This window comes from Ascaphus truei, unplaced genomic scaffold, assembly GCF_040206685.1.
Source record: "Ascaphus truei isolate aAscTru1 unplaced genomic scaffold, aAscTru1.hap1 HAP1_SCAFFOLD_764, whole genome shotgun sequence".
Taxonomy (NCBI): Eukaryota; Metazoa; Chordata; class Amphibia; order Anura; family Ascaphidae; genus Ascaphus; species Ascaphus truei.
Window position 1 is genome coordinate 38439 of NW_027457099.1, and position 16451 is coordinate 54889.

Sequence of the window (16451 nt, forward strand, 5' to 3'; positions counted from 1 at the left end):
GGATTGAGTGTGTCTGTGTGTGGGGGAGAATGTGTGTGTTTGGGAGCGAGTGTGTCTGTGTGTGGGGGAGAGTGTGTGTGTCATCTGTCTGGCAGAGGGGGAGAGAGTATGTCTGTGTCTGTATGGGGGAGGGGAGAGGCTGTATGTGGGGGGGGGGGGCGGGGGGAGTGCGTGTGAGTGAGAGGTGGAGAGTGTGTGTATAGAAGAGAGGTGAGTGTGGGGGACAGGGAGCATGAGGGGGGAGAGAGACAGAAGACCAAAACCAAAAAAAGGTTGAAAACCAGTAGTCTAGTTCATTAGTTGTTGATCGTGATTGAGATGATGGGGTGTGCACTAGTAGGTAGTAGGTACACATGAACGGTGGTGGTAATGTGGCAGAGGAAGGATGGCAGTGGTGTCAGCTTAAGTCTGCTCAGCAGCAGCACTGCGGGGGGTGGGGGGTCATTATTTTCAGTGGGACCTCCCGCCGTGTTAATCTTTCTGGGTTTAGCATATTTTCGGAGTTTCCTAAGGCTCTTGCCCTTTACAGAGCTACAGGGCAGCATATCAACTGCAAAAATTTGCCCAATTTGCTATTCAGCAAAGGGACTTTATTGTGTGAGCCATGATAAATATTCACCCTATCGAAAGCTTTGTGTACAATAGCTTGATGTATTTGATTATAAGACATAATTGTTCCATCACGTGCCTAATTATGCCAGAGAGCACCTTTCCCCACACCTATGATGCCCACTGCTAGTAGCAGCTCGTGCTGAAGCAGCCCCCACTTTAGAAGCCTCCACAGCCTCATCATCAACCCTATTACCACCAATTACAGCTTCATGATTATGGCCTTCACCACCACCATATTACTAAAATGCTAAAAAGGTTGGAGGAGATTTTAAACTAGGATGGAGGGGGGAGGGGAATGAAACAGATAATGAACTAAATGGAATAGATGAGGATACAAGGTGGTATGGAGGTGGAATGGGGGCAAGTGCCAGTTTGACAAGCAGTGAGACACCCATAGTAAATACAGATAATACTAGAAAACTTCTAAAGACTAAACCAAGTGGGCGCAGAAAGGAAGGAGCAGATAAGATAATAGTACAGGCTGAAAAAAACCTGAAATGCATGCTTGCTAATGCAAGAAGCCTGACAGATAAAATGGGGGAGCTTGAATTAATAGCTGCAAGGGAGCAGTATGATATCATAGGTATTACTGAAACATGGTGGGATGAAACTCATGACTGGACTAATTTAGAGGGTTAGAAGCCAAATAGAAGGGGAGGTGGAGTATGTTTATATGTTAAACCGGATCTAAAACCTATTATAAGGGATGATGTCTATGAAGGGAATGATGAAAATGTAGAGACTTTGTGGATAGAAATTAGCAGTGGAGGTAAAAGTATAAAGAAAATGTTTGTGGGAATATGCTATAAACCACCAAATACCTGTGAGATTGGGGAAGCTAAAATACTTTTGCAAATGGAGAAGGCATCAAAACTGGGTCATGTTTGCATAATGGGGTATTTTAATTATCCAGACATAGACTGGGGCAATGAGATTAGCGTTACAACAAAAGGAAACAGGTTTTTGTGGGTGCTTAAAGACAATTATATGACCCAAATTATTGAGGAACCAACCAGGAGAGGGGCAGTTCTGGATTTGGTCATATCAAACAATGTAGAAGTAATAACAAATATTCAAGTCCTGGAACATTTGGGTAACAGTGATCATAACATGGTCTCATTTGAAATAAATTATCAATAAACAGATTACTTGGGTTCAACAAAGACCTTCAACTTTGGAAAGGCAGATTTTAATAAACCGAGGTCTAATCTAGTGGTAATACAATGGGATGATGTTTTTGCAGGGAAAAATGTAGAAGATAAATGGGCAGTCTTTAAAACATTGTTAGAAAAGCACACTTATCAGTGTATACCCTTGGGTAATAAGTATAAAAGAAATAAGTCAAAACCAATGTGGCTAAATAAACAGGTAGGGGAGGAAATGGACAAGAAGAGGAAGGCGTTTAGATTCTTTAAGTCAGAAGGGACAGAGACATCGTATCAGAATTATAAGGAATGTAACAAAAATTGCAAAAGGGCAATCAAATGAGCAAAAATGGATAATGAAAAAAGGATTGCAATAGAAAGTAAGGTCAACCCTAAAAAGTTCTTTAAATAACTTAATAACAAAAAAATTAGAGGAAAATATAGGACCCTTTCAGTGTGAGATGGGTAGGCAGATTATTGGAGATAAGGAAAAAGCTGAGGTATTAAACAAATTCTTTGCCTCTGTGTTTACCAGGGAAGAATCAAGTTCAATAGCAGCGCCACAGGAGGAAGCCACAACCTCCATATTAATGAACAATTGGTTAACTGAGGAAGAAGTTCATAAGCGACTTGAAAAATTAAAGTTAATAAGGCACCTGGCCCGATGGCATACATCCAAGAGTTCTCAAGGAGTTAAGCTTAGTAATAGCAAAACCATTATATTTAATATTCAAGGACTCCATTTCCACAGGCTCAGTACCACAAGATTGGCGTAAAGCAGATGTGGTGCCTATATTTAAAAGGGGAGCTATATCACAACCGGGAAATTACAGACCTGTAAACCTGATTTCAATACTAGGGAAACTACTTGAAGGTTTAATACGGGATAATATTCAGGAATACCTAATGGAAAATAAAATTATTAGTAATAGTCAGCATGGATTTATGAAGGATAGATCTTGCCAAACTAACCTTATTTGTTTCTTTGAGGAGGTAAGTAGGAATCTAGACCAGGGTAATGCTGTTGATGTGGTCTACTTAGATTTTGCAAAGGCTTTTGATACGGTTTCACACAAGAGGTTGGTGTACAAAATAAAGAAAGTTGGACTCAGTAATAATATATGCACCTGGGTTGAAAACTGGTTAAAGGACAGACAACAGAGGGTTGTCATAAATGGAACTTTTTCAGGTTGGGCTAAAGTCGTGAGTGGAGTACCTCAGGGATCGGTACTGGGACCCCTGCTTTTTAACTTGTTTATTAATGACCTTGAGGTTGGCATAGAGAGCAAAGTCTCCATCTTTGCTGATGATACTAAATTGTGTAAGGTAATACAATCAGAGCAGGATGTAATTTCTCTTCAGAAGGACTTGGAGAGACTGGAAACGTGGGCAGGTAAATGGCAGATGAGGTTTAATACAGATAAATGTAAGGTTATGCATTTGGGATACAAGAATAAAAAGGCGACTTACAAATTAAATGGAGATATATTGGGGGAATCCTTGATGGAGAAGGATTTAGGAGTTCTTGTAGACAGCAGGCTTAGCAATAGTGCCCAATGTCATGCAGTAGCTGCAAAGGCAAACAAGATCTTATCTTGCATCAAACGGGCAATGGATGGAAGGGAAGTAAACATAATTATGCCCCTTTACAAAGCATTAGTGAGACCACACCTTGAATATGGAGTACAATTTTGGGCACCAATCCTAAGAAAAGACATTATGGAACTAGAGAGAGTGCAGAGAAGAGCCACTAAATTAATAAAGGGGATGGACATTCTAACTTATGAGGAGAGGCTAGCTATATTGGATTTATTTACATTAGAAAAGAGGCGTCTAAGAGGGGATATGATAACTATATATAAATATTTTCAGGGACAATACAAGGAGCTTTCAAAAGAACTATTCATCCCACGGGCAGTACAAAGGACTCGGGCCATCCCTTAAGGTTGGAGGAAAGGAAATTTCACCAGCAACAAAGGAAAGGTTTCTTTACCGTAAGGGCAGTTACAGTGTGGGATTCATTACCCATGGAGACTGTGATGGCAGATACAACAGATTTGTTCAAAAAAAGGTTGGACATCTTTTTAGATTTACGAAGGTATACAGGGATATACCAAATAAGTATACATGGGAAGGATGTTGATCCAGGGATTAATCCGATTGCCAATTCTTGGAGTCAGGAAGGAATTTATTTTTCCCCTTAATGGGGTTTTTTGTTTGCCTTCCTCTGGATCAATAAGTAAGTATAGATATAGAATAAAGTATCTGTTGTCTAAATTTAGCATAGGTTGAACTTGATGGACGTACGTCTTTTTTCAACCTCATCTACTATATAACTATATATGTAACTATGTAACTACCTGATGAAAGGTCCATATGGGACCGGAAACGTTGTTCCTCCTCTGTTCCTGGCTGTCACATTAAATGGAGCGTTGCATTATAAATCTGTGAGTAGAGATGTAGTTTGTACCTCTGTCCTAGAGGAGACCAGCATGTTTTTTTTAACTTACATTTTTTATTGAGTTTTGGTACAACATATAGAGAGTGCATAGTACATTTCTTATTTGCGAATATTTAACAAATACTGTATAATCAAAGAAAAACAAAAATGACATAACTAGGGGTGGGGGAGAAGATATATGGTATTCTCTTGCACAAGCTAGATCCTCTCCACTTCCTCCTGGGGTCTTTCCCCCTGTTCGGTCTCACCTCAATCTTCCACCAACACAACTGGAATCATCTAATTTTAATTTAACATCTTACTTGTTAGAGACCTCCATTTTGAAGAATTAGTTTTTCTATGTTGTGTTGGCTGCACAAACAGGATTCTCCTCGCCTGAAACTGTTTCCCCGCACTTTGGAACTTCACCACCAAGAACAGCTTCATGATAACCTTCATCACCATCACTATTACCACCAAGAACAGCTTCATGATGCTAAACTTCATCACCATCACTATTACCACCAAGTACTGCTTCATGATGATAACCTTCATCACCATCACTATTATCACCAAGTACACCTTCATGATGATAACCTTCATCACCATCACTATTACCACCAAGAACAGCTTCATGATGATACTCTTCACCATCACTATTACCACCAAGTACAGCTTCATGATGCTAACCTTCATCACCATCACTATTACCACCAAGTACAGCTTCATGATGCTAACCTTCATCACCATCACTATTACCACCAAGTACAGCTTCATGATGATGGCCTTCACCAACACTATTACCACCAAGTACAGCTTCATGATGCTAACCTTCATCACCATCACTATTACCACCAAGTACAGCTTCATGATGATGGCCTTCACCACCATCACTATTACCACCAAGTACAGCTTCATGATGATACCCTTCACCATAACTATTACCACCAAGTACAGCTTCATGATGCTAACCTTCACCACCATCACTATTACCACCAAGTACAGCTTCATGATGATAGCCTTCACCACCATCACTATTACCACCAAGTACAGCTTCATGATGCTAACCTTCACCACCATCACTATTACCACCAAGTACAGCTTCATGATGATAGCCTTCATCACCATCACTATTACCACCAAGTACAGCTTCATGATGATGGCCTTCACCACTACCACCAAACCTCTCTGAGCTGACTGATCGACTACCAGGAATTGAGACATTCCTTCTCAAAACTTGTGCCCTTCTCTCTTCTTTGCCATGTAGCCTGTTATTATGATTTTGAAAAATGGCAGTGCACACTGGCTAAGTCTGTTGACTTCATGTCTGGCAAAACGCTTACAAGTTCTGAATCCTTTTGTGTTGTTCGCGACCTCATGTGAACGTTTCGCTCATCTTTACTCTGCGGTCCAGAAAGCTTATATACAAGACCACCATGTATGATTTATAAGCGTGTCCGCTAAAAAGGTATCACGTTCCATGACGTTTCTTACCATTTCTGGGACCAAAACGGCTACTAGCCCCCTTCAGTTTAGAAACGACTAAATACTGCAGAAGGATATGAAAACCGGACGCTTAAACAAGTTAAAGTAATTAAAGGGAAAATATTGACCTTGGTCCTCGGCCTCTGAAGTGGTGGCAATGCCTAATATGAAGGTAAACACCAATTATGAAAACCTTTAATCCCAAATGTTTTCATGTCGGGTAGTAACAGCGTGGTTTTTTTTTAACCCTTTTGGTTGCTGGAGGGGCAACCCGCAATCGCGTAATCGCGGTGTCCCTTATCCCGAAAACGGCAGTTGTCCTCTTTCTTTTCCCCTTCAGGGCAGATCGCCGCAATCTGTCCTGGAAAACGAGCACTCCGCGGGCATAACATAGCAACTACGTAATGAGGCCCCTGGAATGCCAGAGACCCACCATGCAGTGGCTACGTCTTGGGCAACCAAAGGGTTAATAGATCAAGAAAGGTCTAACTATCTCTGAAGAAAAAAAAATCTCATGGGCAATTATACCAAGTGACGATCTTCATGGTTTCCCTGTGCGTGCCGCCATGTTCAGGGTTCTGCATCTCTGTCACCTCCTGTGATGTCATTTGTGGCTCTTGCCTGTGATGGGGAACATTTGATGACAACAGGAGGCGGAGTTGAAAGGAGACGGATTTTACGTGAGGTTTTCATTTCAGACGGAGTTTCTTTGGCCGTTATGTATTCACGAGTGTTAGAAATGAGTCTGCTGCAAGAGCCGTTAGTTACATCGTGCCTTCCTGTGTCATATACTGTAGGAAGAGTTACAAGTTGTATGAAATGGCACTACTGTTTATTATAACTGCAACTTCCTGTACCATAAGCGACATCACTGCTGTGGCAGCACGGCGACTTCCTGTTCTACGTTTTGTTTATAAACTTTCATAAACGTTTAAAAAGCAATCCAAGGGGGCGGATTTTTTTGCGAATTAAATGTTTTTTTTTTTAAATATGTAGGGTTGCATCAGGGGTTCTCCTGAGCTGAACCTAGTAATTTTCAGCTCTGGGTACCTTCTGCTTCCAGAGATACTTACTTGCGGCGAATTAGGTACCGGTAGCTCTCCTCGGCTACCAGAGTTCACAATATGTCAGCTGTTTAAAGATCTCGGCCTCTGCAGGCCAATAGGAGGCTGTGACGTCATCGGTGCGGCTTCCTATTGGCCCGTGTGACACGGGAGCGTCAAACCGGAAACCCTTGCTTGCTGAGCTGGAGCAGCTACCGGCACCTACTGCGGAGGCAAGTATCTCCGGAAGTAAGGGGTCCCCGGAGATTAAATGAACAGGATTCGGCTACGGAGACTCTCTGCTTCAATGCTATATTAAAAAAAAATTGCTGTCTTGGATTGCTCCTTTAATATGCTTTAAAATAGGATCTATAAAAAGACATTAAAAAAAAGTACTTAAACTTTTTTGGGGTGTAGCCTGGTTTGAACCCCCTCACTCCGTGGTATATTCCTCTTCACAGGGCACCCCTCGTGTTTGCAGTTCACTGTGAATATGACTGCAGCCGTCAGGACCTACCGCTGGCAGTGTATCGAATGCAAGTCCTGTACTCTCTGCGGCACTTCCGAAAATGACGTAAGCGCATCGCCCTGCCATTATCTTGTCAGTTGGTATCTAAAAATGGCCACCGTCGTGCCAATGTACGTCGCTGTAAATATGCAAGGGCGAATCCCAGGCAGGATAGCGGGTTCCTAAGCCCGTGTGGGTGGTACAGCTGTCAGTTACAGTAGGGGCTTCCTCCACAGTCACTCCCCACAATGCTTTGCATCCACAGCGGCAAGGCATTGTGGGGTGTGACTTTGGAAGCTGCAGCAGTGATTGACAGCTGTACCATGCATGCTGCCTGCACACACTGAGGTGCAGTTTGGGGCCTTATTAAGCGTGGTTACCCCCACAAGCTCAGGACAGTATACTGCCTGGGATCGGTCACACAGGTTTGTCTGCAATAGTCTGATGAAACTTCTCCCCGTGACAGGACCAGCTGCTTTTCTGCGATGACTGTGACAGAGGGTATCACATGTACTGCTTGAGCCCCCCTATGTCCGAGCCCCCTGAAGGTACGTATGCCCCCTTAATCCTCTCTCTATACAGTGATTGTGGGTATCTTTGCACTTCATTTAAATGTATCTTTTTAACATGTACTGTACCAAGAAATCTATATACACAAATATACACACACTGTTTTTTAGATCATGCCAATACAATTACAATAGAAGTAATATAATAATACGGATTGGATAAGTGTATTAAAGCTGCAGTTCAGTCTTTTTTTTATTTATTTATTTTTTTACTTCAATAGTTTCATGTGGGCAATCTCTAATTACCTAAAGAACTGTATAGCTGCCGGTCAATTCGTTCTCCATGTATTGATAGGCGAAATTTGGTGACATAATTAGTGAAGGGATCTGTTTTTCTTCTGCTTCTGTCTCTCAGTGGAAGCTCATGAATATTCATGAGCACTCCTGCACTGACATGTGCTAGAGGGAGGGCAGGGCTGACAAAGGGGTGTGCCAGGGCTTGTGACAGGACATGAAGGGGCAGTGCCTTAGTAAATGGCTGTTAAAATAGAATACAAGAAAATTGGTCTTTCAAAGTTGTTTTTTTACTATAGAACTGATTTATTAAAATAACACACATGCAGGATATTGCCTGAACTGCAGCTTTAAGACATAAATGTAACATTGTGAGAAAGGAGTCCCTGCCCCAAAGATCTCACACCCCCGCTTTGCATGTGAGGAGATGGAAGCAGCACGACAGGTTGTATTTCTTGCTTTATTTGCTTTATTTCTGCTTAGTTTTCATGTTATAGGGTTGAAGCAGGGGGAACCCCATTAATCTCAGCCCTGGGGACCCCCTTCTTCCAGAGATACCTACCTCTGTAGCTGTGCCGGTATCTCTGTGCAGTTTAAACCCCCGATCACGCGAGCCAACAAGAAGCCGCAAGGGATGACATCACGGCTTCCTATTGGCCCACGTGACACAGCTCCCTGTCTGCAGATACCGGCACCGCTATGGAAGTAAGTATCTCTGGGAGCAGGGGGTCCCCGGAGCTGAAATTAACGGGGCTCAGTGCCGGAGACCCCCTGCTTCAATCCGATAACAGCAAGAAAAGCAAGCAATGCCGCCTGTTGGGCTGCTGAAACAGGAACAGGAGGCATAAAAGGACGCATTGGTTAGAAGTTGAACGCTTTGTTGAGCAGGTGAGCTTTTCAGGTAGGATATGAAACTGGAGAGAGAAGTTGCTTGGCGGTCATTGGAAGGGAGAGAGTTCCAGAGGTAGGGGGGCAGCATGTGAGAAGGGTTGTAGATGTATAAGATGTAGTGAAATGGGGGATAGCGAGAAGAGATGCCGGAGCAGAGCGTAGTGAGCGAGTAGGTCAAGCTGAGATAGAAGGAGGGGCAGAGGAATGGACACGTCTTGAAATAGAGGACATATCATTTTGTGCTCAATGCTAAGTTTAATGACGAGCCAACAGAGAGTTTTCAAGGATAGAAGCAGATGGGCTGAGAAGCGAGTGAGGTTATACTCACAGCAGCATTTGGAATAGACTGAAGGCTATAAAGCTGCATGGCAGGGAGGCCAGTAAGGAGAAGGTTGCAGTAGTCCAGGCAGGAAAGACTAAGTGTATGCATTAACATTTTAGTATTAGAGAAACAGAGAACATTTCGTATTTTAGCGATCTTATGGAGAAAGAAGCCAAAAGATTTAGTGATGGCATAAGGCAGGGGGGAAATAAAAGAGAAGAGGCAAATATGGCTAAAAAATAGAATTGGGGAACCGGATGGATTCTAGTGTTACTGGCCGTGGAGTAAAAGGTTACAATGGGGATTGATTTAGGTGGGACTATGAGCAGTAAATGGAGATATATACATACACTAGCTGAGAGACCCGGCGTTGCCCGGGATGTAAATGCGTAATAGGTCGTATTATTTATAAATGGTGGAACAATAGGTGACTATTTGTTGGAAAGGTTGGATAATAATGTTGAAAAGAAAGATGGAAGAAAATGTAATACGATGTTGTATAAAAATGGTTTATTGTAAACACACCACAGTACAATGTATATTTTGGTGACATAAGTGATGTGAAAATGTGAGGCGTGTGTCCTGCTAGGGTGTGAGCGTGTGTGAGGCGGCGGGTGGGTAGTGAGTGCTGGCTGTGAGTCGGGGTCCTGCTAGGGTGTGAGGCGGCGGGTGTGTGGAGAGTGCGGGTGACAGCTGGTCAGTGATGTTGTTGCGTAGGGGCAGGATGCGCCAGGTGTGTGTCGAGTGTGTGGGGTGGGTGGGAGGCGGCGGGTGTGTGTCGAGTGTGGCAGGTCTGTTGAGTGTGTGCGGCGGCTGTGTGGCGCAGGGGTGTGAGCGGTGGGCGGGCGAAAGGCGTTGAAGGAGGGGAGGTGAGGTCGGAGGGGTGGTGAGGGGAGGTGAAGGGGGGCGGAGGGGAGGTGAGGGGAGGTGAAGGGGGGGCGGAGGGGAGGTGAAGGGGGGGTGAGGGGAGGTGACGGGAGGTGGAGGGGGTTGCCGGGAGGTGAAGGGAGGGGGGGGGGTGACAGGAGGTGAAGGGAGGGGGGGGGTGACAGGAGGTGAAGGGAGGGGGGGGGGTGACAGGAGGCGAAGGGGGGGGGTGGTGACAGGAGGTGAAGGGGGGGTGAAGGGAGGAAGGGGGAGGTGGAGGAGAGGAAGGGGGAAGAGGGAGGAGGGGGAGGGGGGGAGGGGGGGGAAAGGGTGAAGGGGGGGAGGTAAGGGTGAAGGGGGGAGGGGTGAAGGGGGTAAAGGTGGGGGAGGGGGAAAGGTGGGGGAGGAGGGAAAGAGGGGAAAGAGGGGTGGAGGGGGGGAAGAGGGGAGGTGGAGGAGGGGAAGTGAGGAGGGTAAGGGGGGAAGTGAGGAGGGTAAGGGGGAGGTGAGGAGGGTAAGGGGGGAGGTGGAGGAGGGGAAGGGGGGAGGTGGAGGAGGGGAAGGGGGGAGGTGTAGGAAGGGAAGGGGGGAGGTGGAGGAGGGGGGAGGTGGAGGAGGGGAAGGGGGGAGATGGAGGAGGGGAAGGGGGAGATGGAGGAGGGGAAGGGGGGAGGTGGTGGGAAGGGGGGAAGTGGTGGGAAGGGAGGAGGAGGGGGGAGGTGGGAAGGGGGGGAGGTGGTGGGAAGGGGGGGAGGTGGTGGGAAGGGGGGGGAGGTGGTGTAAAGGGGGTGGGAAGGGGGGGGAGGTGGTGGGAAGGTGGTGGGAAGGTGGGAAAGTGGGGGGAGGTGGTGGGAAGGTGGGAAAGGGGGGGAGGTGGTGGGAAGAGGGGGGAGGTGGTGGGAAGGTGGGAAGGGGGGGAGGTGGTAGGAGGTTGTAAGGGGGAGTGAAGGGAAGGTGAAGGGAAGGTGAAGGGGGGTGAAGGTGGGGGTGAAGGGAAGGTGAAGGGGGGTGAAGGTGGGGGTGAAGGTGGGGTGGAGGGGAGGTGAAGGGGGGGGTGGAGGGGAGGTGAAGGGGGGGGGGTGGAGGGGAGGTGAAGGGGGGTGGTGGAGCGGATGTGAAGGGGGGGGGTGGAGGGGAGGTTAAGGGGGGGTGGAGGGAAGGTTAAGGGGGGGGGAGGTGGAGGGGATGTGGAAGGGAGGGGAAGTGTAGTGAGGGGTGGGTGAGGGGAGGTGGAGGGGATGTGGAAGGGAGGGGAAGTGTAGTGAGGGGTGGGTGAGGGGAGGTGATGGCCGCTCACTCACCCGTCCGGCAGCTCCCACGTGGATTTGAGGCGGGAGGCAGCGTGTTGTGGCCGCTCCCCCGCTGACTGTAACGGCGCCGGGGGGGGGGGTGGAGGGGAAGTGAGTGAGGGGAGGTGATCACTCCGCTCCCCCGCTGAGTGTAGCGGCGCCGGGGGGGGGGGGTGGAGGGGAAGTGAGTGAGGGGAGGTGATCACTCCGCTCCCCCGCTGAGTGTAGCGGCGCCTGGGGGGTGGAGGGGAAGTGAGTGAGGGGAGGTGATCACTCCGCTCCCCCGCTGAGTGTAGCGGCGCCGGGGGGGGGGGTGGAGGGGAAGTGAGTGAGGGGAGGTGATCACTCCGCTCCCCCGCTGAGTGTAGCGGCGCCGGGGGGGTGGAGGGGAAGTGAGTGAGGGGAGGTGATCACTCCGCTCCCCCGCTGACTGTAGCGGCGCCGGGGGGGTGGAGGGGAAGTGAGTGAGGAGAGGTGAAGGGGGGTGAGGGGACGTGAAGACCGCTCACTCACCCGTCCGGCCGCTCCCAAGTGGAGGGGGGGGGGTGAAAGCGCGGGAAACAGGGAGAGGCGGAGGAAGAGGCGGAGCCTCCGGGACCGGTGGGGAAGAGAGCGGGAGATGTGCTGCTAACACTGTGAGCCCCGCTAATGTATGTAACACCGCGTGTGTGTGTGTGTGTGTGTGTGTGTGTGTGTGTGTGTGTGTGTGTGTGTGTGACACTGTGTGTGTGTGTGTGTGTGTGACACTGTGTGTGTGACACTGTGTGTGTGACACTGTGTGTGTTTTTTTTTTTTTTGTGGACTTTTGGCCCGTCACTCCGCCTCAGGCCAATGAGAGGTGTGGGGGGCGGGCCAAGGGGGGTGGTGTGAGTGTGTGAGGCCAATGAGAGATGTGCGGGGGCGGGCGGCCCAAGGGACCAATGAGATTGCCGCTAGGGACACCGGACATCCAGGCAGGCAGGCAAACATACAGTGCTTTCACTAATATAGTATAAGATACCTACACAAACACACACACACACATTACCATGTTATTAGTGAACTTGTCCCTTTCAAATATAAACACGAACCAACCAATGTAACGTTTTTCATATCCCAAACCTTCTGAATGATGTCCGCTTCCCTGAGGTAAATCCCTCTCTCTCTCTCGCTGCCAACCTGCGATCCATATCCCATAAAACACCACCGCAAAGGGACCTTTCCGGAGAGAACACAGGGCCCACGTCTGCGACCGTTAATGGTCCAATAAACGGAGTCTCTTTACGATGCACAAATAGCTCTTTAGGATGTCACAATGTAAGAGAGGTGTCCCGCTTTTTAATGGCCGGCCAATTAACCGTAACCTACTGTAACCCCCGGGGCGCACACCGCTACAAATACGGAACCGGGCGGGATCTCTTCCCTTCTAACACTTTCATTCCACTTACAACATCAAAAAAATAAATACAAATGTACATTTTTAACCGATAACCTCTCTTCAGTGGTATTTAAGTGATTCCCAACTTTGATTTGATGGTTAAATAAATGATGTATGTATTTTTCAATTAGAAATTGCGTTTGTTTTGTCACTTTAAACCCACTCACGACTTCCCTGTGAAACCCTCCGGCGGTTTTCAATCTCAGAGAAAGAGCCATGTAAATATTTTATTTAATAATATGGCTGCTGGCGTCATTTTTCTAAGGGAGCCTTAAAAAGACCTAAAATGCTCTTTCCAACTGTAGCATTTTTACTTTATTTGGATTTTTTATTGCTCCTTTTACCTCCTTCCTTTAACATCGCCTATTGCCCCATATAACCGCTCCCAATAACTCCCATTACCGCATATAACTCCTCCTATTACCCCATATAACCGCTCCCTATAACTCCTCCTCTTGCCCCATATAACCGCTCTCTATAACTCCTCCTATCTCTCCATATAACCGCCCCCTAGAACTCCTCCTATTGCCCCATATAACCGCTCCCTATAACTCCTCCTATTGCTCCATATAACCGCCCTCTATAACTCCTCCTATAGCTCCATATAACCGCTCCCTATAACTCCTCCTCTTGCCCCATATAACCGCTCCCTATAACTCCTCCTCTTGCCCCATATAACCGCTCCCTGTTACTTGTGACCGCGTCTCTCTCTCTCTTTGCAGGAAGTTGGAGTTGTCACTTGTGCCTCAGACAGCTGAAGGAGAAAGCTTCGGCCTACATCACCCTAACCTAGAGGAATGGAGCACAGCAGCAGATAGAGCAGCTAAGAGGACAAAGAATATTTCATTACATCCCACAGCCCGGTCCCGCTTCATCCCAGAATCCTCTGCTTGTGTCATCCCAAGGCTACTTTCTAACCCCTCTGCCAGCAAAGGGTGTTCAAAACTAGCCTTATATCTCCAGTGATCCAAGTGTGCAGAAGCTGGGCGGTACAGGGTATCAGTACTTATTTATTTACAAACTCAGAGTACCACTACTTTTTATTTTATTTACAAAACCCAGAGTACTGCTACTTTTTAAAGAAAAGGGAGGTTTGTTTTAAATGGTCTCTCTCCATTTCTCCTTTGAAAACATATATATTGTACAAGAGACCCAGTGTCTCATTTCTTGAAGTCTGTCACAGTATCACTACTTTTCCTAAGTCACTCCACCCACTGCATCTGATCTCACCCTGCCCTGGTGCAGACAACAGCAACACATTTTGGGGAAGTAAATCAAAATCTCTCCTGTTTTTTTTTTTTTTCAACTAGGTTTTATCTGGTTTATCCATACAACTTGTATTCGTTTGTGTGGTCCCACCTAAGAGCAAAGTGTACTAACGGCAGTGACATGTTTAAGGGGTCAGTCCCTTCTAGGAGCAAAGTGTACTAATGGCAGTGACATGTTTAAGGGGTCAGTCCCTCCTAGGAGCAAAGTGTACTAATGGCAGTGACATGTTTAAGGGGTCAGTCCCTCCTAGGAGCAAAGTGTACTAATGGCAGTGACATGTTTAAGGGGTCAGTCTCTCCTAGGAGCAAAGTGTACTAAAGGCAGTGACATGGTTAAGGGGTCAGTCCCTCCTAGGAGCAAAGTGTACTAATGGCAGTGACATGGTTAAGGGGTCAGTCCCTCCTAGGACCAAAGTGTACTAGTGGCAGTGACAATCATCCATGTGATTGATGCCTTTTTTTTAGCCAAATCTGACACCTAAAAGTATTTTTAACTCATTTGTTAAAGTGACTTTATAAAGTGAGCTGAGACTAGGGAGGCGTTTGATTTCCTCGGGCTGCTCCCTTTTGTGTGATATCCCTGGGTGCACAAGAGTTTGCCCAGGCAAAGCCCCTCTCTCCCCCTCCCTTAGTCTGGCCGGTTGGGCTTGAGGTTGAGTAAACAGCTGATTGACAGCACAACTAAATATTGGCTTTAAGTCTAGTTACATGTGTTTAAGAAACATCCAGGGATTGCGCCTTTAAGCGAGGCTGCAGCACACAACACTGCAGGGATTTCTCAAAGGCTCCCATTTATTTAGGAGCAGCACACGCGCCCTTTACCTCCCTAACATTACCCAGGATTCCCTGCAGGGCAGCGCTTGGCTGCAGCCTTCAGATAATTCTTTAAAGCAGCATTTCCTGTTGAAAAAAAATGTGTAGAAAGCAGGGAGCTTCCAGAGCTGAACCCCGTTAAGTCCAGCTCTGGGGACCCACTGCTTCCCGAGATACTTAGCGGAGAAGCCCCGGTTTGCGGGGCCAAGAGGGAGACGCGACAGGTGACATCAAACGTCCTATTGGCTCCTATACTGCGGCCATGTTACACGCCCGGCCTGCGGCCGCTACCAGTATGAGCTGCTGAGATTAGTATCTCAGGAAGCAGGGGTTCCCGGAGGGAACATTAACGGGGTTCAGGTCCGGAAACCCCCTGCTTCATACCCATCTAAAAAAAAAAAACCCATACCTTTAAGTATAAATACGCATGTTTTAACATTTTCGACAGAGGGGCGCACCATTTCTCCCGCAGGTGGTTTTAAAGTATTTTATGTGCAGGGAGGGGGCAAACATTTCCCCCGTGCCCTCTGTAAAAATTAACGCACTGCAACATATACTAATAACAGGTATCTCTGCACACTTTTGCAATCCCAGAAACAGCTCTCCTCCTAAATATTGCTACCCCCCTGCCTCTAGCAGGGGATGATTTATAGGTACGATACCTCTGTAGCTACCATTAGCTTTTGTGGATGCCACTCCCAGAATCCTTTGCGTGTGCAATGGTTGAATCCTTAAAGAGGGTTCTTTTCAATTCGCCGCAGCACTAGTTTTAATGAGCTGCTTGCTCCTTTCTTGGTATATCCAAAACAGCCATGCAATAGCCTCAGAGGGATATGTTCAAAGCCATATGTTCTTTAAACCAGTGCTCGTATACATAGACCAAGACGTTGAGCAAGAATAATGTGGGAGGATGAAATTAGGAACTTTGTTGGAGCAACATGGAAATGTATAGCTAATCAACACACTCTCACCAGTGCGCTGTGCAGGGGGTGGGAGGTAAATAGAAGGGTACATAGGGTTCAGACACTGCCTCTGTGGTTCCTGTGCAGGGAGTGGGAGGTAAATGGAAGGGTACATGCTGTATTCAGACACTGCCTCTGTGGTTCCTGTGCAGGGAGTGGGAGGAAATGGAAGGGTACATGCTGTATTCAGACACTGCCTCTGTGGTTCCTGTGCAGGGAGTTGGAGGTAAATGGAAGGGTACATGCTGTATTCAGACACTGCCTCTGTGGTTCCTGTGCAGGGAGTGGGAGGAAAATGGAAGGGTACATGCTGTATTCAGACACTGCCTCTGTGGTACCTGTGCAGGGAGTGGGAGGAAATGGAAGGGTACATGCTGTATTCAGACACTGCCTCTGTGGTTCCTGTGCAGGGAGTGGGAGGAAATGGAAGGGTACATGCTGTATTCAGACACTGCCTCTGTGGTTCCTGTGCAGGGAGTGGGAGGAAATGGAAGGGTACATGCTGTATTCAGACACTGCCTCTGTGGTTCCTGTGCAGGGAGTGGGAGGTAAATGGAAGGGTACATGCTGTATTCAGACACTGCCT

The 16451-nt window shown here is 47.1% G+C and overlaps 1 protein-coding gene across 1 annotated transcript in view; it reads left to right on the forward strand.

Annotated features, from left to right (window-relative positions):
- Nucleotides 1–16031, forward strand: part of DPF1 (double PHD fingers 1) — a 54463-nt gene extending 38432 nt beyond the window's left edge. Inside the window, exons 5-7 of the mRNA XM_075584822.1 lie at nt 7187–7299; nt 7700–7781; nt 13545–16031. Of these exons, the coding sequence (XP_075440937.1) occupies nt 7187–7299; nt 7700–7781; nt 13545–13615 (266 nt within the window). The 3' untranslated portion in view covers nt 13616–16031. The remainder of the gene's footprint in view (nt 1–7186; nt 7300–7699; nt 7782–13544) is intronic.
- Nucleotides 16032–16451: the final 420 nt, after the last annotated feature.